This window comes from Callithrix jacchus, chromosome 9 (genome assembly GCF_049354715.1).
Source record: "Callithrix jacchus isolate 240 chromosome 9, calJac240_pri, whole genome shotgun sequence".
NCBI classification, from domain to species: Eukaryota; Metazoa; Chordata; class Mammalia; order Primates; family Cebidae; genus Callithrix; species Callithrix jacchus.
The window spans coordinates 16,318,240-16,342,119 of NC_133510.1; the positions used below are offsets into that span (position 1 = coordinate 16,318,240).

At 51.6% G+C, this 23,880-nt stretch overlaps 1 protein-coding gene across 15 annotated transcripts in view; it reads left to right on the plus strand.

The window, feature by feature from the left end:
- Positions 1–23,880, plus strand: part of TEAD4 (TEA domain transcription factor 4) — an 83,261-nt gene that overhangs the window by 37,312 nt on the left and 22,069 nt on the right. For all 15 annotated transcript variants that reach the window (XM_054238025.2, XM_078338454.1, XM_078338455.1 and 12 more), the window contains 2 exons: positions 16,894–16,958; positions 18,042–18,104. In XM_054238025.2, the coding sequence (XP_054094000.1) occupies positions 16,894–16,958; positions 18,042–18,104 (128 nt within the window). The remainder of the gene's footprint in view (positions 1–16,893; positions 16,959–18,041; positions 18,105–23,880) is intronic.

Here is a 23,880-nt window from a genome sequence, read left to right on the forward strand (position 1 = left end):
CCATAGCCTTCTATAGCTATGGGAAAGGGGTAACAATTGGAGGGGAGGGGCTGGCTGTCTTTGGCACTCTTAGTTTGTGATTTTGCAATTCTAGACATTCTCTGTTTACTTACCATGGAAATTTAGGATTGAGATCACTTATATCCCTCATATCCTATGTCTGTCTTACCACCCAAGCAGCCTTCATGCTTCTTCCCATAGTTTGGGTTTTTTTTTTTTGAGACGGAGTCTCTTTCTGTCGCCAGGCTGGAGTGCAGTGGCACAGTCTTGGCTCACTGCAGCCTCCGCCTCCTGGGTTCAAGCAATTCTCCTGCCTCAGCCTCCTGAGTAGCTGGGATTACAGGCACGCGCCACCACGCCCAGCTCATTTTTGTATTTTTAGTCGAGACGGGGTTTCACCATGTTGGCCAGGCTGGTCTTGATCTCTTAATCTTGTGATCTGCCCGCCTCGGCTTCCCAAAGGTGTGAGCCACTGCACCTGGCCAAATTTTTTTTTTTTTTTTTTGGAGACATGGCCTCCTCCCAAGCTGGAGTGCAATGGCACAATCACAGCTCACTGCAGCCTTGACATCCTGGGCTCAAGCAATCCTCTTACCTCAGCCTCCTGAGTAGCTGGGACTACGTGCATGCGACCATCCCTGGCTAACTTTAAAATTTTTTATGGAGGCTGGGCGTGGTGACTCATACCTGTAATCGCAGCACTTTGGGAGGCTGAGGCAGGTGGATCACTTGAGGTCAGAAGGTGAGGAGACCAGCCTCGCCAACATGATGAAACTGCATCTCTACTAAAAATACACAAATTAGCCAGGTGTCAGGGTGGCCTGTGGCTGTAGTCCCAGCTGCTTGGGAGGCTGAGGCAGGAGAATCGCTTTAACCCAGGAGGCAGAGGTTGTAGTGAGCCAAGATTGCACCACTGCACTACAGCCTGGGTGACAGAGCAAGACTCTGTTTCAAAAGAAAAGTAAAAAATAACAAAATAATTTTTTTATAGAGATGATGTCTCCCTGCCTTGGGTAGGTTGGTCTCAAACTCCTGGGCTTAAGCCATCCTCTTGCCTTGGCCTCCCAAAGTGGTGGGACTACAGGCATGAGCCACTTGCCCAGCCTTCCCTAGTTTTTGATTAAACTTATACTTAAGACTTTAATATTTTTTCAAAGTAAATATTGCTCACAGCTGTTCCATGTAGTTTTATATTTCTTTTTTTTGTTTGTTTTTTTTTTGAGACGGAGTTTCGCTCTTGTTACCCAGGCTGGAGTGCAATGGCGCGATCTCGGCTCACCACAACCTCCACCTCCCGGGTTCAGGCAATTCTCCTGCCTCAGCCTCCCGAGTAGCTGGGATTACAGGCACAGGCCACCATGCCCAGCTAATTTTTTGTATTTTTAGTAAGACGGGGTTTCACCATGTTGACCAGGATGGTCTCGATCTCTTGACCTCGTGATCCACCTGCCTCGGCCTCCCAAAGTGCTGGGATTATATTTCTTTTCTCATATAACTTTTTGGTTTTCCTGGAGATAATGTTCTTGATTTTTTTCATTTGCTCACTTGTTTCTACATCTATCATTAGTTTATCTTTAAACATTACAGAAAAGAGAAAATTCTTGCTCTCTCTTATTTTTTTATTTTTATTAAGAGACAGGATCTTGCTGTGTCACCCAGGCGGGAGTCCAGTGGCACAGTCATAGTTCACTGCCTCACTGCAGGCTCAACCTCCTGGGCTCAAGAGGTCCTGCCACCTCGGCCTCCCAAGTAGTTAGGACTACAGGCAAGCATCACCCTGCCTGGCTACTTTTTTATTTTTTGTGGAGATGGGGTCTTGTTCTGTTGCCCAGGCTGATCTCGAACTCCTGGACTCAAGCGGTCCTGCCTGGGCCTCCCAGAGTGGTAGGATTACAGGAGTGAGCCACTGTACCTGGCCTAAAATGATCCAGTATACAAGGTGATCTAAGATTTTTTTTTTGCCCTAGAAGTGAGCCTCCCAAGGCCTCTGCCCTCCTGCTTTATTCTATACCAGATGCCCCCAGACCTGTTGTACAGCTGCCATCCTGGGATTTTCTTCCTCTGCATCCTGTGAAGTCCCCTCCACTTCCACTTGTAAAAGTTTGCTTCTTACTTTTAGTGCCTGGGGAAACATCATGGGGAAGACAGCTGTGTGTGGAGTACCTGGGATGCCTGGTGTTTTGGGTGCTTCACATAGGTTGTTCCCATTTAGCCAGGAGGGACACAGTGTCTGGGACCCTGAGGCTCTTTCTCCTGCTTTGGTAGAGGAGGGGATGGATATCGATTGTGAGCTTAGGTGTGGAATGAGAAAGGACACGGGGAGGGCAGGGAGGGGCAGGCGGCTTGGCTGGGGAGCCATGGTGTGTGCCCTGGCCCTTTACAGGAGAGGTTTTTTAGAGGTAGAGATGGGCTGGAAAATGTAAGTGTGCATGAGGCATCCAGCAAGGGGCAAGGGTGGAGGGCACTGCAGGCGTCTGGGAGGGCCTGTGGAGATGCCAGAACGAAGTAAATTAACAGACATCTGTAGAATTGAGCACCCCTGGGGACCAAGGGCTTTGAGTACTTGCTTTTTGGTGCTGTGTGTGTGTGTGTGTGTGTGTGTGTGTTAAAATGTAAATAACATTTTCCATTTTAACCAATTTTAGTTTTCTGTTTATAACTGATGACATTAAATATATTCCTAGGCCAGGCACGGTGGCTCACGCCTATAATCCCAGCCCTTTGGGAGGCCGAGGTGGGTGGATCACGAGGTCAAGAGATCGAGATCATCCTGGTCAACAAAGTGAAACCCCGTCTCTACTAAAAATACAAAAATTAGCTGGGCATGGTGGTGCGCGCCTGTAGTCCCAGCTACTCGGGAGGTTGAGGCAGGAGAATTGCTTGAACCCAGAAGGCGGAGGTTGCGGTGAGCCGAGATTGTGCCATTGCACTCCAGTCTGGGTAACAACAGCGAAACTCCGTCTCAAAAAAAAAAAAAAATATATATATATATATATATATATATATATTCCCATTGATAAATAGCTATTACTACCACCCATCGCCAGAAATATTTCATTTCAAAGCAAAATTCTTTACCTTGTAAACAACAGTTCCCCATTCTCGCCATCCTCACCCTCCAGCCCTGGCAACCACTGTTCTGGTTTCAATTTATGAGTTTGACTCCTTTAGGTACCTGATATAAGTGGAATCATACAACATTTGCCCTTTTGTGACTGGCTAATTTCACTTAGCACAAGGTCTTCAACGTTTACCTGTGTTGTAACCTAGGTCAGAGTCTCCTTCCTTTTTAAGGCTGAGTAATATTCCACTGTACAGAGCACATTCCGTTTATCCATTCATCTGCCGACGGACATTTGGGTGAATGCTTTAGTTTTGTCTAGTTGTCATAGGTAGATGTTTCTGTCCCTGCTTCAGATATAAAGATATTGGGGTTGAGACTGTGACCAAGCCTGGGGAAGCGCCAGACAGGAGGCTGAGCTGAGAGCTGTCTCTGGCAGGCCTTGGGTTGGAATTCTCTTTGGCAGGAGGGAAGCCACTGTCTTGGGGAAGCAGACTGAAAACGGTTTGGCAAACTGTTCTGACCATGTTGGCATCTCAGATGCTGCTCTTCCCGTGCTGAGACCCAGGGAGGGGCATAGGGTGGGGTCAATCGGGGGTGCCTGGAGGAAGAGTGAGGAGGGGCAGAGGCAATGCTTCACTGTGCTTCATGACACGTCAGCGCTCCCAGCCTCTTTCAGTCCTTTCGAGGGTCCCTTCAAGGAGGAAGGAGTGGCATCTCTGCTTGCAGATGCAGAATGGAAGTTCAGAGAAGCCAAGACTTTCTCCCAGTCTCTCAAGTCAGAAATGGAGAGTGGGCTTGAACCCAGTTCTCCTGCCTCCAGGCTTGGTGCTCCTCTGTCAACTGAATGGCTTTGCTCCTCCCCTGCCTGACCCTGGCTCCAGGTGGGTCAGGCCCTGGGCAGGGACGTGGAGGCTGCACTGCAGGCTCTGACAAGCACCGCCCAGCCCCCACAGCACCTGTCCTGCATGAGAATAGGTCCTGCTGGGATCCAGACACCTGCTTACCCTATCTCTTCTTACCAGTCCCAAGGCAGGACTGTGTGGGGCGTTGATGGAGGGCTCTCAGCAGACAGAGCTGACCAGTCCGGCTGGGAGCTATAGATAGCTCTGAGCTCAGCCCCAGTGTATGGGATGGGCCCTCGGGGAGGTGGAACAGGAGGCTGAGCTGAGAGCTGACTCAGACCTCAGCTCACTATGGCTGCGCCTCTCCTGTCTTCTCATCTTCCCTTGGGGGACCTGTGCTTCCCATCCTCTGTGTACCCCAGCCCCATTCTGAGCCCCCAGCTGCTTCCAGCATCCCCAAGAGCTCTGGTCTTTTCTCCCCCCTCACCACCCTGCATCCAAAGGCCTCCAGTCCCTTTCCAAGTGGGCCGGCCCAGTGGGGTATGGGGTAGGGCTGAGAGGCTGATTCCTGACCTGAGGACCTGGCCTTAGCTGTTTGAGGACAGGGGTTAGGCCTGCTCCAAGCTCCAGCCACTGCACACCCAGCATAGGACATACTGGCCAGGGCCAGCCAGGCAGACATGCAGATGACATGCAAAGCAGCGCAGCAGATTAACACCTGCTATTTCTGAGCTAAGTCTCCCACGCTTGTTGGCTCCAGCCCCCCACTTGAGTACCTCTCACCGTCCTGGGCCGGCTCCCGGGCCCGGGGTGCTGGCCTTCTCCTGTTCACGGCTGCTTCCATTTCTGCCCTGTCACTGTGTGACCCTCCCCCTGGCACAGCCAGTGCTGGCCACTCTGACCTCCTTTGGCTGGGCTCGCAGTCAGCCTAGCCTAGTGTGCAGGTGGTGGGATTCAAGCGACTTCTCGCCCCTTCTGTCTGCTTCCCGCCTTCCCTGCTTCTCACACTCGGTGCTGGCTGGCTCTGGGGGTTCCTCTGCATTCATCCCTTTCTGCCTGCTATGCTTCTCACCTTCCTGAGGTTGCTTTTGACTTCCGCCTCTTCTTTTCCCTGCCTCTCTCTGCTTCGCCCCTCCTGTGTTCTCAGGTGGGCCATCTCATTAGCAGCCTATCAGTCTCATCAAGTGCCACCCACCCTGGGCAGGTGGGGCTGAGGCCATGTGGTCTCTGCTCCCCACGACTTCATGTTCTAATGAGAAGGGCAGGAGAAACTTCTTTGGACAGTTAGCCGCCCAGGCAGACACCGGGGCTGTGCACAGCTAATATTAACCAGATGGCTGGGGTATCTTGGGAGTCTTCCTAAAGGAAGCAGAGCTGAGGACGGGTGCTTGTCTTGGTCTGTTTTCTCTTGTTTGTAACAGAATAATATAACTGAAACTGGGTAATTTATAAAGAAAGAGTTTTGGGAGGCCGAGGCGGGTAGATCACGAGATCAAGAGATCAAGACCATCCTGGTCAGCATGGTAAAACCCCGTCTCTACTAAAAATACAAAAATTAGCTGGGCATGCTGGCACGTGCCTGTAGCCCCAGCTACTTGGGAGGCTGAGGCAGGAGAATTGCTTGAACCCAGGAGGTGGAAGTTGCAGTAAGCTGAGATCCTGCCATTGTACTCCAGCCTGGGTAACCAGAGCGAAACTCCATCTGAAAAAAGAAAAAAAAAGAGTTTATTCCTTCCAATTATAGAGGCTGGGAAGTCCAAGGTTGAGGGGCTGCATGTGTGAGGGCCTTTGTGCTTCGGGGACGCTGCAGAGTCCCGAGGTGGTGCGGGCATTCTGTGGCGAGGGGCCAAGTGTGCATGTTCACGCCTTTCCTCTGAGATAGCCACTAGTCCCACTCCCATGCTACCACGCTAGCCCATTAATCCTTGAGTGGATGACTCCATCTTGAGGGCAGTGCCCAGCACTCCTAAAGGCCCCACCTGTCAATACTGCCACATCGGGGATTACAGTTCAACATGAATTTTGGAGGGGCCAAGAAATCAAACCGTAGCAGTGCTCCAGGCAAGGGGGAGGAGAGAGTGTGAGCATCAGCCTAGAGGCAGGATGTTGCATGGTAGGTTTGGGGGTCCCTGGTGGAGGACCTGGGCAAAGCACTGTAGATTCGTCAGACTGTCAGAGGTGAAGGGATCCCCACGTTTTGCGCATGAGTTGCACAGCTAATAAGAGGCAGAACTGGGACCAGACTCAGGCAGACTTTTTTCACCAAGGTGGTGGGACAGAAGTCAGGGAGTCTCGCCTGGTCTCCTGCCCCCACCTTGCCGCCGTGGCCTCATTCCTGGGACTCTCTGCTCCTCTTCGCTTTGTTGCCCTGTGGGTTTCCAGCTGCTTCTGTGCTCCTCCCTGTGGTCTATGATGCTGATTTCAGGCACCTGGAGGCCTGATGACGGGAGCCTATATTCAAATCTCCTCTGCCCCTGAGAGCCAGTGTGACTTTGGGCAACTTATTTAACCTCTCTGGGCTTCACTTCCCTTTTTTTGTAAAGTGGGGGTCATAATACTACTACCTTGGAAGGGGGAGTGTTTTGGTTTTTATTGTGGAAAAATACACATTTTGTAAAATTTACCATTTAAGCCATTTTTATGTATACAGGTCAGTGGCATTAAGTACATTTCAGTTTTTTATGCAGCCATCACCACCCATTTCTGGAACTTTTCCATCATCTCAAATAGAATTTTGGGCCAGGCGCAGTGGCTCACACCTGTAATCTTAGCACTTGGGAGGCTGAGGTGGGTGGATCACGAGGTCAGGAGTTCAAGACCAGCCTAGCCAATATAGTGAAACCTCATCTCTACTAAAAATACAAAAATTAGGCCAGGCACTGTGCCTCACGCCTGTAATCCCAGCACTATGGAAGGCCGAGGGGGGCAGATCACAAGATCAGGTGTTCGAGACCAGCCTGGCCAACATGGTGAAACCTCGTCTCTACTAAACATAGAAAAATTAGCTGGGCGTGGTGGCACATGCCTGTATTCCTAGCTACTCAGGAGGCTGAGGCAGGAGAATCTCTAGAACTGGGAAGGCAGAGGTTGCAGTGAGCCAAGGTTATGCCACTGTACTCCAGCCTTGGCAACAGTGAGACTCTGCCTCAAAAAAATATATATCAGCTAGGATGGTGGCATGTGCCTGTAGTCCACAGCTACTCAGAGGTTGCAGTGGCTTGAACCCAGGAGGCAGAGGTTGCAGTGAGCCAAGATCATGCCACTGCACTCCAGCCTGATACCATCTCAACAAAAAAAAAAAAAGAAAAGAAATTCTGTACCCATTAAACAATAATTCCCCATTCCCCTCCGTACCTAGCCCCTGGTAACCTGTTTGATTTTCTCTCTTTACGATTTGCCTATTCTAGGCATCTCATAAAAGTGGAATCAGGCTGGGCGCAGTGGCTCACGCCTGTAACCCCAGCACTTTGGGAGGCCAAGGCCAGTGAATCACGAGGTCAGGAATTCGAGACCAGCCTGGCCAACACGGTGAAACCCCGTCTCTATTAAAAATACAAAATTAGAGGCGTATGCCTGTAATCCCAGCTACTCTGGAGACTGAGGCAGGAGAATGTCTTAAACCCAGGAGGCAGAGGTTGCAGTGAGCTGAGATCATGCCAGTGCACTCCAGTGTAGACAACAGAGCTAGACTCCGTCTCAAAAAAAAAAAGTGGAATCAGGCCAGGTGTGGTGGCTCACACCTATAATCCCAGCACTTTGGGAGGCCAATGGCAGAGGCGGGCGGATCCCTTGAGGTCAGGAGTTCGACACCAGCCTGGCCAACATGGTGAAACCCTGTCTCTACTAAAAATACAAAATTAACTGGGTGTGGTGGTGCACGCCTGTAATCCAGCTACTTGGGAGGCTGAGGCACGAGAATCATTGAACCCGGGAGGCTTCAGTGAGCCAAGATCACACCATTACATTCCATCCAGGATGACAGAGCGAGTCTCCGTCTCAAGAAAAAAAAGTGGAATAATACAATATTTGCCTTTTTATGTCTGGCTTATTTCACTTGGCATAAGTCCTTAAGGTTCATCCATATTGTAGCGTGTGTCAGAATTTCCTTCCTTTTTAAGGCTGAGTAATATTCCATTGTACACATAGACTGCATCTTGTTGATCTGTTCACCTGTGGATGGACATTTGTATTGCTTCCACCTTCTGACTGCTGTGACTAATACTGTGATATACATTGGTGTACAGGTATCTGAGTTCTCCTTTCAGTTCTTGTGGGATTGGAATTGCTAGCTCATATGGTAATTTTTTTTTTTTTTTTGAGATGGAGTTTTGCTCTTGTTGCCCAGGCTGGAGTGCAGTGGCACAATCTTGGCTCACTACAACCTCTGCCTCCCAGATTCAAGCAATTCTCCTGCCTTGGCCGGGCATGGTGGCTCATGCCTGTAATCCCAGCGCTTTGGGAGGCTGAGGCAGGCGGATCACCTGAAGTCAGGAGTTCAAGACCAGCCTGGCCAACATGGTGAAACCCCATCTTTATTATTTAAAAAAAAAAGAAAATTCTCCTGCCTCAGCCTTCCGAGTAGCTGGGATTGCAGGCATGCACTAACATGCCGAGCTAATTTTGTATTTTTAGTAGAGACGGGGTTTTGCCATGTTGGATAGGCTGGTTTCGAACTCCTGACCTCAAGTGATCTACCTGCGTCGGCCTCCCCAAGTGCTGGGATTACAGGCATGAGCCACCACGCCTGGCCAGCTCATATGGCAGTTTTACGTTTAAGTTTCTGAGGAACCACCAAACTGTTTTCCGCAGCAGCTGCATCATTTTACATTCCCGCCAGCAATGAGCAAAGGTTCTGATTTCTGTACGTCCTCACCAACGCTTGTTAGTTTCCAGTTTTTGGATCGTAGCCATCCTGGTGGGTGTGAAGTGCTGTCTTGTGGTTTGATCTGCATTTCCCTAATGATTAGCGTTGTGGAGCGTCTTTTCATGAGGTTAATGGAAGAAGACATTGCCTTCTAGTGTTGTAGTAGGATGAGAGCACACAGTAGGTGCCAAATGCACAGCACAGGGGTGAAGGGAACGTACTCCTGCCCTCAGGGAGCTCACACTGTGGTGGGGTCAAAGGACTAGGACAAGACTGAGACAGGTATGGGCATGCCCTCTTGGGTGGGGAGCAGGGCGAGCATCTTGAGGCTTCCTGGGGCTGCAAAGCCTAGCTGATTTCACCGGAAGCCTCAGAGCCCTCCAGGGACAATGGTGGGAAGAGCTAGAACGTCAGGCCCAATTACTGCCTTCTCAGGGTTCAGTCAGAGGATCCTTCTCCACAAATAGCCTCCTTCTCCAGCCGCAGGTGTTCAGGCCTTCCATAGTCCCTGATTCCAGGCCTTTGGGAATTAGGGTGGGGCAGGGAGGATGGGCCCAGCCTCCTCTCCCTGAGCCCCAACCTGCAGGCATGCAGTGTGGCACTGGCTCACTCCACCGGAGGCCTACAGTGAACCAAAGATGCCCACGTGCACTTCCACCTGCTCTTGGGTGGGGAGGCTTGTGCCCTCAGATCCTCAGTCCTTTTCAAGTTTGAAAGCTAATAGCTTTCTTTATAACAGAGCTTTGTTAACAATATGAGCAATCACCACTGACCTTGCTGGCCCTCTCCTGAGTGGCGGGTGCTTTACTTACTCCATGCCATTTGATAGTTGATGACCTGGGGGGTGGGCCGCCATGGAGAGAAGGGGACTCAGCGCAGAGGAAATGAGGTACAGAAATGACCTAGCTCAGGCAGGATTTTGCAGCTGGGGTAATTGGCCTTTGTGAGGCCGGGTGTGGGGCTAGGAAAAAGCGAAGATTCTTTGTGGGCGCTGCATCAGGAATGCTCCACCCTCAGCCTTTAGGCCAAGGCTCCCGTTTCTCCATGGGCAGCCTTCACCCCTGGTGGGGTGGGGCCGTGGGTGTCAGCCGGGGGCTGTTGGACACAAGTGCTCTGACAGATGGGCCCACAGGCTGGCAGGGATGTCCTTTCCAGCCCCACCCAGGCCTGCCCTGGGGTTGGCTGAGGCCACCTGCCACATTGCAATGCGCAGCTGCCCAACTGGCCTGTGATCTCAGCCACCAGAGGGAGAAAGCCTGTGGTTATGCAGCTAGGGGCAGAGCTGGGACAAGGACAAGCCCCGCCCACTACCACCACCTCTGCTGAGTGCTTTACGAGTTTCTCAGCGCCATGGCACTTCCTTGCCAGCCATCACTGTGCTTACCACGCTCTACTGTAGGCCCATGCTTCGTCTCCCTTCCACACTTGCACCTGACTGTGGGAGCCTCCCAGTGTCTACATGATCCAGGACACGTTGGCTCCCACCAGCTCTGGGTACCACTGTCCATGAGTGATGGGCAGGACCTCAGGTCCAAATAGTCAGATCTCCCTCCAGGACCTTGCTTCATGCAGAGACTCAGGAATTGGGGGATCTATCCAAAGGGAAGGTGCAGCATTGTCCCTTGTGAGGAAGCTCAGCCCTGTCGGGGGAGCACATCCCCAGGTGAAGCAGCCAGCATGTATTAGTCTCAAAGCACTGGGAACAGTCTTAGAAAACATACCTTCCCATGGTGCCCGGGACACTAGCAAGCTGTGAGACCATGAATAAGTCATTTCCCCTCTCTGGGCTTCCATTTCATCTTCATCAGGCTAACCAGGACCTCTGAGGTCACCTGGTCCAGCTGCTTCTAAGAGAAGTGACTTCCAATTCCATGTTGCTTAGGAGTGGTACCATGCTGGGCTGGCACCAGACTATATGGACCCGAATCTCAGCCACATGCTTGCCTGTGACCCTCAATCTCGCTGTGCCTCGGTTTCCCTGTCTATAGCATGGATGACAGTACCACCCTCATGGAGCTGTTGTAAGGATCGAAAGGGTGAATGCAGATTGAGCTGTCACAGGATACATAGCCGTATCCACACAGATACTTGCTCTGATGAGATGTACAGCAAGTGTTCATTGTCATAACATTGTCACGGGAGTGACAGACCACAGTAGCTCCCTCTGTATGTAAAGCCTGAATTAGATGCCAGCTGGCTAGAGGCAGTGGAATGGCCGCGCTGACCTCTAGAGTACCCTCAGTAGCAGGAAGGAAGCTGCCTGGTTCCCCTTGGCTCACACACCCACAGACACCCACACTTCACTCCCCGTCAGAGGAATTCTCAACTGCCAGCCTGATTCCTGACCAGCACAATGAGGCTGGAGGGTCTGAGATGAGCCAGCAAGGGAGAGGAGGAGGAGGAGGAGGAGAGGAGGAGGCTCCACAGACAGCCAGGGAAAAAGCACAACGTTAACAAATACAAACCTGGAGGACAGCATGCCAAGTGAAATATGCTGGGCACGGAAGGACGAATGCTGAGTCTCACTTAGAGGTGGAATCTAAAACAGTGGCGCTCACCGCAGCAGAGGGTACAATGATAGTTACCGGAGGCTGGGGCGGGGGCAGTGGGGAAATGTGGGTCAAATAATACAGTTTCAGTTAGATGGGGAAATGTTTAGGTTTTGTTTTTCCTATTTTTGTATTGTTTTGTTTTGAGACAGGGTCTTACTCTCCCAGGCAGGATTGCAATGGTGCTACCACAGCTCACTGCAGCCACAATCTCCTGCACTCAAGTGATCCTCCTGCCTCAGCTTCCTGAGTAGCTGGGGCTACAAGCATGCACCACCACACCTGGCTAATTTTTTATTTTGTGTAGAGATGGGGTGGGGTCTTGCTATGTTGCCCAGGCTAATCTTGAATTCCTGGGCTCAGGGGATCTTCCTGCCTTGGTCTCCCAAAGTGCTGGGATTACAGGTGTGAGTCATGACGCCCAGTCGAGGAGGAGTGTTTTTGGAGACCTATTCCCCAGCGTGGTGACTACAGTGAATAACAATGTATTGCGTTTTTCAAAAGTGCTAAGAGAGTAAATTTCATGTGCACATCATGAAAAATGACAGGTATTTGCAATGATGGGTATATTAGTTTGATTTCATCATTCCATGTTGTATACGTATATCATAACATCACTTTGTACCCCATAAATACAGGTTGAGCATTCCAAATCTGAAAATCCAAAATCTGAAATACTCCAAAGTTCCAAACATTTTGAGTGCTAATGTGACACTCAAAGGCGATGCTCATTGGCCCATTTTGGATTTTGGATTTTAGGTTTAGGGATGCTCAACTGGTAAGAATATAATGTGGATATCCCCCAAATCTGAAAAGACCCCAAATCTGGAATACTTCTGGTTCCAAACATTTTTAGATAAGGGCTATTCAACCAGTATGTACAGTTTTTTAAAAAGAAAGAAAAAAAAATGGCCGGGCGTGGTGGCTCACGCCTGTAATCCCAGCACTTTGGGAGGCTGAGGAGGGTGGATCACGAGGTCAAGAGATCGAGACCATCCTGGTCAACATGGTGAAACTCCGTCTCTACTAAAGATACAAAAAATTAGCTGGGCATGGTGGCGCGTGCCTGTAATCCCAGCTACTCAGGAGGCTGGGGCGGGAGAATTGCCTGAACCCAGGAGGCGGAGGTTGTGGTGAGCCGAGATCGTGCCATTGCATTCCAGCCTGGGTAACAAGAGAGAAACTCCATCTCAAAAAAAAAAGAAAGAAGAAAGAAAGAAAGAGAGAGAGAGAGAGAGAGAGAGAGAGAGAGAGAAAAGAAAAGAAAAGAAAAAAAGAAAGAAAGAAACACAAAGATGGGCCAAGCGTGGTGGCTCATACCTGTAATCCCAGCACTTTGGGAGGCCAAGGTGGGCAGATTACTTGAGGTCAGGAGTTCAAAACCAGCCTGGCCAACATGGTGAAACCCTGTCTCTACTAAAAATATAAAAATTAGCCAGTTGTGGTGGTGCACACCTGTTATTTCAGCTACTTGGGAGGCTGAGGTGGGAGAATCACTTGAACCTGGGAGGCAGAAGTTCAGTGAGCTGAGATCACGCCAGCTGCACTCCAGCCTGGGCAGCAGAGTGAGACTCCATCTCAAAAAAGAAAAAAAAAAAAAGAAGATGGCTGAGCCTGCCTTAGACCCCTGGGTGTGGCTCCTGTCCTGCCCCCTTGCTAGCCTCTCACCCAGGGCTCAGATGGCCTTTCTGGCAGCAGAGCCTAGAACCTTGTGGTAGAGGGTGAGCATAGTTGTGAGCTGTGCAGGGGCTTCTTGCATAGGCTGAGTCCTCTGTGATGTTTGGGGTGAGGGTTTCAGCTGATGGGGGCCGGGGTCTCCCCACTGCTGCTCACCACAGGCTGCAAAGGAAGCAGCACTGTTGGGGGTGGTCCTGCCTGGTTTCTGAGAGGAGGTTCCCTTAACTAAGTATCCTTGCTGGGCTGCCATATTTGAACAACTGAGCCAAGAGTCATACCAGGGCAGTTAGTCCTAGATCTGTTCATCGTCCCCAAAGGTTTTTAACCTAATTTTGTATTTTAAAAATTATTTTTTTCAAAGAAAGCTTCCCAATTTCTTTCCTTTTTTTTTTTTCTTCTGAGATGGAGTTTCGCTCTTGTTCCCCAGGCTGGAGTGTAATGGCGTGATCTCGGCTCACTGTAACCTCCACCTCCTGGGATTAGAGACAGGGGTTTTTCCATGTTGGTCAGGCTGGTCTCGAACTCCTGACCTCAAGTGATCCACCTGTCTTGGCCTCTCAAAGTGCTGGGATTACAGGCGTGGGCCACTACGCCCAGCCAAACTTTCTAATTTCTAAATGTCTTAGCTTCACAAAAGTATGGGTTTCCTCATGTACAGAAAAATTCAGTGAGACCAGGATAGGCCAGCACTTTGAAAGTTATGTCGGACTAATCAGAAGTAAAAGGTTATTTCGTTTATTTAACTCACCCCTTTGTCTTAAAAGGCGTTTATTTAACTCACCCCTTGGTCTTTTTTTTTTTTTTTGAGACTGAGTTTCGCTCTTGTTACCCAGGCTGGAGTGCAATGGCGGGATCTTGGCTCACTGCAACCTCTGCCTCCTGGGTTCAGGCAATTCTCCTGCCTCAGCCTCCTGAGTAGCTGGGATTACAGGCACGCGCCACCACGCCCAGCTAATTTTTTGTATTTTTAGTAGAGACGGGGTTTCACCATGTTGACCGGGATGGTCTTGATCTGTTGACCTCGTGATCCACCCGCCTCGGCCTCCCAAAGTGCTGGGATTACAGGCTTGAGCCACCGCGCCCGGCACCGCTTTGTCTTAAAATAGTTACAGGACATCTGACCAACATCTTAGCATTCATTCCCTCGTCATTCAGGCAGCAAGTATTTATTGAGAGCCTACAACGTGCAGGCAGTTGTCTGGGTGTTGAGTATAAATAAGTGAATAAATAGACCAAGAATCCCGATTCACATGGACTGTGAATTTCGATAGGGTCACATGGACTGTGAATCAGGATTCTTGGTCTGTTTACTCTGATGGGGATGGGGGCACAGACAGTACTCATATAAGGTAGATTATGTGGTATGCTAGAAGGTGCCATAGAGAAAAGTAAAGGCAGTGGGAAGTGCCAGGGTGGGCAGGAAGGGGTATGATTTCAGCCCTCAGTGGGATGGTCGGGGAAGAGAGAGAATGGCAGCCAAGGGATGCAGGTGGTGGGGGCCTCTGGGGCAGTGTTCCCTGGAGGAGAAGCAGGAAGCACAAGGATCTTGGTGGGGTGGGTGTGGGCCTGGTGTTCCAGGACAGCAAGTTTAGGATGGAGCAGGTGGACTAGATCAGAGAGGTGACTGAACTGGGGTGGCCAGATCCTGCAGGGGTTTCCAGGCGGCTGGAAACTTGGACACTGTTAATCTGAGGGAGATGGAAGCCATTGGAGGGCTTTTGAATTTCGATAGGGTCCCTGCGGCTGCTGTTAGAGCATAGACTGGGAGCAGGGAGGGAGTGCAGGTGGAAGGCGATGATCCTTATCCAAGCCAGAGATGACAGGAGCCCTGACCCTGGGGGGGTTTGGTGGTGCACAGTGGCTGAATTCTGGCTAAGTTTTGGAGGTAGAGCCATACCGGACTATTCATTCAACGTATAGGTGCCAGGTATTGGAGATGTGGACTTGAACAGAGGTATAGTCTCTTCCTCTGAGCTGCTGAGAGCCTAACAGGGAAAGACAGACACGGATAACTAACGAGCACATGATAACCTGTGTGCAAGGGACGGACTGTAGGAGCAACAAAGAACCGTATCCCAGATGGTCTTTGAAGTGGCCCTGCCATCCCATCCCTCCTGCCATCCACCACCAGCACCATCACTACCTTGCAGCTCTTGGGAACCTCTCTTCCTCCCTCGTGCTTTTCTTTGCCCCTGGACTAGTCTCTGAGCTGGGTTACCAACCTGGGCCTAAAGCATGATCATTTTACAAAAAAGGAAACTGAGCCACAGAATGTTCTGAGTCAGCGTTGAGGTCTGTGTCCTGCATTTGTAGAAATTTGGAAAAATCTGGAGGAAAAACCTTAAAGGAACTAGATTTAAGAAGAGAAGACTGAGTGAAAGTCCCTAAAGGGAAGAGACTTGCCGTGCTCCCAGAGCTCATTTGTGGAGCTGCCAGGTTCTAGCCCGGCTCCACAGCTCCCAGGTCTGTGGTCCTAGTTCACTGAGCCACCGGTGATGACTTAGACCCGAGAGGTCACACGAGTGCCTTTAGTTAGATCTAGGGTAGAACTGTTGACCATTCGCTAGACCACCAAAGCATTTTCCTGGAAAGCTTTGAGAGGAGGAGACATCTTGTGGACTCAGGGTTTTAGGTGTAGATCAGCCCGCAGACAATGTCCCCAGACTCTGATTCTCCCCTCCCTCCTTCCTCCAACACAGACAAGGCAGTGGTCCCACGCCAGCAAACCTTTTCTGGCAGACAGTACCTCTGGAGAGTAGCCTCTTAATTTGGCCTTGGCATTGGGGAAAGGTCAGCTGGGGGGCCAGCTTGGCCTTGGCTGTGCACTCTGGTTACAACCCAAGTGGCAGGCAGCCCACTGCCCTCACCTCCCCGGGTACCAGCAGCTTCCTCCCATGGACCGACAGAAGCTCCCAGGCTCCTCAGGACAAGGCAGGCTGGCAGCTGCTCCCTCTGATCCCCTAAGGTGGAGCAAGGAGGTGCTCCAATTCAAACCCTCTTGCTCTGCCTCTCCTCACCTGATGCTTTTCTGTATGGTCTAACACTATGCAGGGGTCAGGGGCCACCTGAGGGCTTGCCTGACCACCCATCCCAAGCTAGCCCCTGGTCCTCTGGACACATCCCTGTCTGAAGCACCCACGGACTCCATTGTTTGGGCACACGCCGTCCCTGAGCTAGGTGACACTTTGAAATCAGCAGCCCCTTTCATCATCTTTTTCAATACTGGAAGCCATGGGCGCTCCTTGGGGTTTTCCAGGATGCTTCTGGCTTGGCAGCAGTCCCTCGGGAACCTTGCTGTTGAGGTGTCTGAGTCAGCCACGGGGCTGCACATGTGCACTGACTGGCTTTTCTTCATGAGCAAACGGGCTCAGGCCTCCTCTCCGGGGACACTCAGTGTTTCAGCAGTTTCACCCCCCGTGCCCGCTGCTGCCCACAGTCAGGACAAGAAGTGTGGACACTCCTCCTCATTTACAGAGATGGAGGGCACTGTGGCAGTCACACAGGGCTAGGCCAATGACCCGGCACCTCCCTGGAGCCTCACAAGTGTGCAGAAGGCCCCAGGAGAAAGTGTGGGGAGAGGGGAGGAGGCGGCCAGCCCTGGGTGAGGAATGGTACGGGGTCAAGGGAGGCTCTGGGAGTTCCTCAGGCTGTGTGTGGTTGGCGGCCATGGTTCCTGTTCATCTTGTTCTCAGGTTTCAGTCCCCACAGTGAGGCCTTGTCTTCCTCTTGCTGCTGATCCAGAGAGGGAACCCACAGAATCCTCACCCCACATTTCTGCTTAGGATGGGCAGAGAGTGAGGGCAGGGCTCCTCCCAGTGTGGAAGGTACCCTGCACCCCCTTGCCATTTCCAGCCTTTTGTCCTTCTCCCCACTGAGAGGCTGCTGGTGTCTCTGCAGGTCGGAACGAGCTGATTGCCCGCTACATCAAGCTCCGGACAGGGAAGACCCGCACCAGGAAGCAGGTGGGCCTCAGGAGACGGGTAGGGGTCCCAGGGGTGGTATCCCAGCACTAGCCTGCTCCCAAGGTGGGCCAGGCTTTCCCAGGACCAGGCTCGGGCTTTTAAGGGGCAGCAGCTGTGGATGAGTTATCTCTGTGGGGCATGTCACAGGTGGTCCAGTTTCCCTTTTTGTTTTTGAGACGAAGTTTCGCTCTTGTCACCCAGGCTGGAGTGCAATGATCTCGGCTCACCTCAACCTCCACCTTCCAGGTTCAAGATTCTCCTACCTCAGCCCCCCAAGTAGCTGGGATTACAGGCACCCACTACCATGCCCAGCCGATTTTTTATATTTTTAGTAGAGACAGGGTTTCACTATGTTGGCCAGGCTGGTCTTGAACTCCTGACCAAGGTAATCCACCTGCCTCGGCCTCCCAAAGTGCGAGAATTACAGGTGTGAGCCACCACACCCGGCCGGGTAGTCCAGTTTTCTTGGGGTCTCTGTTGCCATCACTTAGGAGGAAACCCCTTGCCTCTCTGGGGCGTCAACAGCCCGCTCTCATCCTTCTCCAGGAAACTAGGACACACAGGAAAACATTGGCACCACTTTTTTGTTTTTTGAGTTAGAGTCCCACCCTCTCTCCCAGGCTGGAGTGCAGTGGCACGATCTCAACTCACTGCAGCCTCTGCCTCCTGGGTTCAAGCAATTCTGCTACCTCAACCTCCTGAGTAGCTGAGATTACAGGAGTATGCCACCATGCCCAGTTAATTTTTGAATTTTTAGTAAAAACAGGGTTTTACCATGTCAGCCAGGCTGGTCTTGAACTCCTGACCTCAAGTGATCTGCCTGCCTTGGCCTCCCAAAGTGTCGGGATTATAGGCATGAGCCACCCCTCCTGGCTGGCACTGGACTTTTAAAATATTGCCAGCTTTTGGATTAGCTGGGCAAGGCAGGGCTGAGGGCCCACCAATTGACTCATTCATTCATTCATTCATTCATTTGGTCCACAGATAGGGGTTGAGGGCTGTGGAGGGTGAGGGTCAGGAAGCCAGGCTGGGGAATACAGGTTGTCGGGAGGTAGGGACAGTAGCCCTCTCTCCCTGCCTCAGGTCTCCAGCCACATCCAGGTGCTGGCTCGTCGCAAAGCTCGAGAGATCCAGGCCAAGCTAAAGGTAAGGAAACCGCGGTATGGGGGCTGGAGGGGCCGGGAGTGGGGAGCTTTCTCCAGCAGCATAAGTCTCCCCTTTGGGGTGAGGGCGTGGCTGCTGATGTGCAAGTCAGTGTGCTTCTCTCTATTGAGGAGAGCCAGGTTGGACCTATAACCTCTCCCATCTCCACAGGAGGGCCAAGTGTGTGGACGTCCCACACCCTGGGAGCTACAGGCCAGGCTCCTGCTCGGATTCCCCACTTGCTGGCTCCTGCTTAGAGGAGCTCATATGACTCAGAGCAGCTGGATCACTCGCCAGCCTTCATTTCTTGAGGGTCACTTAGTGCCCTCAACCAGAGCATGTGGAGTGGCAGGGGCATGGGGGGGTAGCTGCTGTGGGGTTGGGGGTGGTGTTTATGGTATTGTGGGAATTCCTTCCCCAGGGAAGGACTAGGGGCTCCTTCCCTTCCCTGGGTCAGCCCCATCTTGCAGGGCCTCTGCTGATAGGTGACGGCTCTTGGGGGGCCTGATGTTGCTGGCATTCCTTTGGGGGTGGTTTTGCTCCTCACGGGAGTCAGGCCTCTGGGACCCTGGAACCAGGGGCCCTTTGGGTGAACACAAGGAGGGAGTGAGAGCTCCATCAGGGAGGCGATGACAACAGAGCCTGCTCAGCCAGTCAGTGGGAAGATCTGACATTTGAGGCACTAGACTAGACCATTTATGAACATTCTTATTTATTTATTTTTAGAGACAGGATCTCTCTCTGTCACCCACGCTGGAGTGCAGTGACGCAATCATAGCTCACTGCAGCCTCGACCTCATAAGCTCCAGCAATACTCCCACGTCAGTCTTGTCCTGAATAGCTGGGACCACAGGCAAGTGCCACTGCTCAGCCATTTTTTTCTATTTTTTTAATAGAGACAGCGTCTCTCTGTGTTGCCTGAGCAGGTATTAAACCTCTGGGTTCAAGAGATCCTCCTGCCTTGGCCTCTCAAAGTGCTGAGATTATGAGCCACTGGGCCTGGCTTATGTCTAAAACGCATTTGTTTTTTAAAGCAATGTAGCACCTTTTCTTGTTTTCCCCCAACAAAATATCACCCTAATGTGTTCTCAGAGAGCCATTCTGGTCAAAGCTAGGTTGGCAAGGCCCCTCTCCTCCCATGAATCCTCTCCTACCCCATGGCGCTTGAACTCTAGGGGACCTCCGAACCCAGTTTAAAAGCCACTGGGAGGCCAGGTGTGGTGGCTTATGTCTGTAATCTCAGTACTTTGGGAGGCCAAGATGGGCAGATCACTTGAGGTCAGGAGTTGAGATCAACCTGGTCAACATGGTGAAACCCTGTCTACACTGAAAATACAAAAATTAGCCAGGCGTGGTGGCCCACAACTGTAATCTCAGCTATTCAGGAGGCTTAGGCAGGAGAAACACTTGAACCCAGGAGGTGAAGGTTGCAGTGAGCTGAAATGGTGGCACTGCACTCCAGCCTGGGCAACAGTGAGACTCCATCTCAAAAAAAGAGCCACTGGGCTAGCTGGGCACACACGCCTGTAATCCCAGCTACTTGGAGGTGGAGGCAGGAAGATTTCTTGAGGCCAGGAGTTGGAGGCTGAGTGAGGTGTGATTGTGCCTGCGACTGGCCACTTCACTTCAGCCTGGGCAATACAGTGAGACCCCATCTCTAAAAATATTTTTTATCTTAAAGAAAAGCCACTATACTAGATGACCTTGAAAGTCCCATCTGGCCCTGGCAGTTCATGATCCTGACACTGGAATCTCAGAATGAGTGGGTGGGAACCACAGGCCTTTCTGCCTCCTAGGAAGCCACACCCCACTGCCCACTCAGTTCCATTCCTCCTGCCATCAGCCCAGCTGTTCCCCGAGCCCCACAGCTGTGGTCTGGCACCTCGCTCCTGTTTCCCTGGGACAGCTGACCAGGCCTCAGCTGTTGCTCCCTGCCTCTCAGCCTGGCTCATGTACCCTGGGAGCACCCACAGCCCTGGAGCCCAGCCCTGCTCTGTTTTTCCTCTCTCGTCTGCCTCTGACTCACTGGGACCCCACAGGTGACCATGGTGAACAGACTTCCCACTGCTGGGTTTAGGGTGATCCCTTGGGGGCCGGCTGTCCGGCCCACATTTGCTTTAGGGAATTGTACTTGTTCTTGTCCACAGGTTCTGACCTGGGGCCCAAGGACAGCCTTCAGTAGATGGCTGGACAGACACTAAGGGGAGCCATAAACTCCTTAAAATATGCAAATGTTCATGTCTATGTGAGTTTCCCTGGAGAGATTGCTGTGAGGATTTTGTCATATTCTCAAAGGATCTGGAACCCAAAGTGATTAAGCTCTGGGTTAGATAGTGATCCAGGAGAAATCCTGAGTGAGAGGCTGGGTCCTAGGCCTGGCTCTGCCCTGTGGCCATGGGTGCTTGGGCAGAGTCACGGGAGCCTCCTGGAGCTCCGTTCGGTTTCCTCATCTGTAAAATGACAGGCAAGTAAGGTGGCATCCGAGTTCCCCTCCTGCCCCAGTTAGCGGCTCCTGGCTCCATTGCCCGGCCACTGCCGTCACTCCCCATCAGGTCCTTCCCACTTCCTCCTGACCCCTGCCCCACCCTGCCCAGGCCTGGTTTCCTGAGCCCCAGCCATTTGTTTAGATCGAGTATCCAGGAAGGCAGGCACTGAGCAGATGCAGCCCTGGCCTCGTGATGCAGTCAAGCGCCGAGGTCTGCGGGCTTGTGGGGGTGTGCCTGCCAAGTCCCTCGTGCCCTCCTGCAGAGAGAGGTCAGGGGCTGGCATCCTGAAAAGTGCAAGTGTCCTGGGAGGAGACACACCCTTAGACTTACTAGTTAGCTCCCTCTTTGGTTATGAGAGACAGCCTCTGAGAGCAAAGCCCAAGTCTGGCCCAAAAGGACAGTGGGGAGGGCCAGGAAGGGCCAGGGACAAATATCTGTTTCACTGCTGTGTCCACGTTGAAGATGACCCACTACTCAGAACGGTTCCCCCTCCCCACTGCCCTCTGATGTCAAATCCTGATGCGTCTCCCTGCACCCCTTGGTCTGCACAGCCCCCTATGTGCCAGTCTGGACCAGGCTCACCTGGCAACCATCACCACTCTCAGTACCCTAGTCACCCCAATTCTTAGAGCCTGTTTCTTCATCTTAAAATAAAGGTCCTGCTAGTCTCACAGAGTCAGAGTGAGGTTGTATTTTTTTTTTGTTTTTGACACGGAGTTTCACTCTTGTTCCCCAGGCTGGAGTGCAGTGGTGTGATCTCAGCTTACGGCAACCTCCACCTCCCAGGTTCAAGCGAGTCTCCTGCCTCAGCCTCCCGAGTAGCTGGGATTGCAGGCGTGCGCCACTACGCCCGGTTAATTTTTATTTTTAGTAGAGACAGGGTTTCTCCATGTTTGTCAGGCTGGTCTTGAACTCCCGACCCCAGGTGATCTCCCCGCCTCAGCCTCCCACAGTGCTGGGATTACAGGTGTGAGCCACCACGCCTAGCCGAGGTTGTGGTCTTGAAAACCTTCCATGGGCTACCTTGTGCCACACGGGTGAAATGGTCACCTTAAGAGGACGAGTGGAAAGGCCTGCTGTGTTCTGGCTCCACACTGCATGGCGCCAGGAGGGTGGGGGGAGCACTGAGCCTCTCCTGAGCCTCCAGGCTGTGGTGCTGCCCACCTCACAGAGCTGCAGTGGGGACCCCGTGGAGGCATCCCTCAGAAGAGCTTGCGAGCTCCAAGGCTCACGCTGTTGCTTCTCAACTTCTGTGTTTACTTTATTTAGCTTTTAGAGACTCCCACCCTGTCGCCCAGGCTGGGCGCCTTGACCTCCTGGCTGCGGTGATCCTCCTGCCTCCCAAGTAGTTGGGAGGTTCTCAACCTTTGTATCACTTAAAGGAGATCTAGGTCTACCAAGTTAATTATTGTTAATTATCCAATGATGGTTTTATCTTTCTCATTCATGGCTGGGAACAGTGGCTCAGGCCTGTAATCCCAGCACTGGGAGGTTGAGGAGGGAAGGAGTTTGAGACCAGCCTGGGGTATAGTGAGATGCTGTCTGAAGGTCATAAAGATATTTAATTTCTTTTGTTTGTTTGTTTGTTTGTTTGAGACAGATTCTTGCTCCATTGCCCAGGCTGGAGTGGTACAGTGGTGCAAACTCAGCTCACTGCAGCCTCTGCTTCCCAGGTTTAAGCAGTCCTCCCACCTCAGCTTCCTGAGTATTGTGGCCTACAGGTGCACACCACCACACCCAGCTAATTTTTGTATTTTTCATAGAGACAGTGTTTCGCCAAGTTGCCCAGGCTCGTCTAGAAATCCTGGGCTCAAGTGATCCACCCACCTCAGCCTCTCCAGGTGCTGGGATTATAGGCAAGAGCCACCGCGCCTGGCCAGATATTGAATCTCTTTCTTTTCTTTTTTTTTTTTTTTAAATTAAAGATTTCACTGGGCGCGGTGGCTCACTCACGCCTGTAATCCCAGCACTTTGGGAGGCCGAGGCGGGTGGATCACGAGGTCAAGAGATCGAGACCATCCTGGCCAACATGGTGAAACCCCGTCTCTACTAAAAATACAAAAATTAGCTGGGCATAGTGGTGCATGCCTGTAATCCCAGCTACTCAGGAGGCTGAGGCAGGAGAATTGCCTGAACCCAGGAGGCGGAGGTTGCGGTGAGCCAAGATCGTGCCATTGTACTCCAGCCTGGGTAACAAGAGTGAAACTCCATCTCAAAAAAAAAAAAAAAAAAAAAAGAAGATTTCACTGTCTTGGCCAGGCTGGTCTTGAACTCCTGACCTCATGATCCACCTACCTCGGCCTCCCAAAGTGCTGGGATTACAGGTGTGAGCCACCGCACCTGGCAGATACAGAATTTTTTTTTTTTTGAGATGAAGATTCGCTCTTGTTACCCAGGCTGGAGTGCAATGGCGCGATCTCTGCTCACCGCAACCTCCGCCTCCTGGGTTCAGGCAATTCTCCTGCCTCAGCCTCCTGAGTAGCTGGGATTACGGGCATGCACCACCATGCCCAGCTAATTTTTGTATTTTTAGTAGAGACGGGGTTTCACCATGGTGACCAGGATGGTCCCGATCTCGTGACCTCGTGATCCACCCGCCTCGGCCTCCCAAAGTGCTGGGATTACAGGCGTGAGCCACGGCGCCCGGCCAGATACTGAATTTTTAAACTGAGCTCCTGGGTTGACTCAGTTGAGCTATTTAGCCTGTTAAAGCTGCAGACAGTTACTAATACTTGCCGTTGCAGTCTGTGTGTGTGTGTGGGGAGGGTTCTCATTTTTGGTAATCCCTGCAGGGTACCATAACCCATGCCTGTGGTCCCAGCTACTCAGGAGGCTGAGATGGGAGGATTATTTGAACCCAGGAGTTTGAGGCTATAGTGAATGTTGATTGTACAATACTTCATTCAGCCTATGCGACAGAGTCTCTGAAACAAAACAAAACAAAACAAAAACACAATTTCCATTAGGCTTCTTGAAATAGGGAATGTTGTGTCATTGATTTTGAAGACCTTTGGAATTGGGGCACTCAGGATGGAAACCCCTGGCTTTTACGAATATAACAAATTATTAGTGATGTTACCGGTGCCATCCAAGTGGCTTTCCCTGTGTGTGTATTTGTTCTGGGCCTATGCAGGGTGAATCCATCTTCTGGGGTCTTAGAACCTTTGAAGGGCAGACATGAGTATTTACAATCCGACAGGTGAAATATGGGTGAGTCCTGGTGCCTGCCGTGCCCAAGGAGGTCCTTAGGGCAGGAACGAGGCAGGCGGGGCCACAGGAGGCGGTCTCTTGCC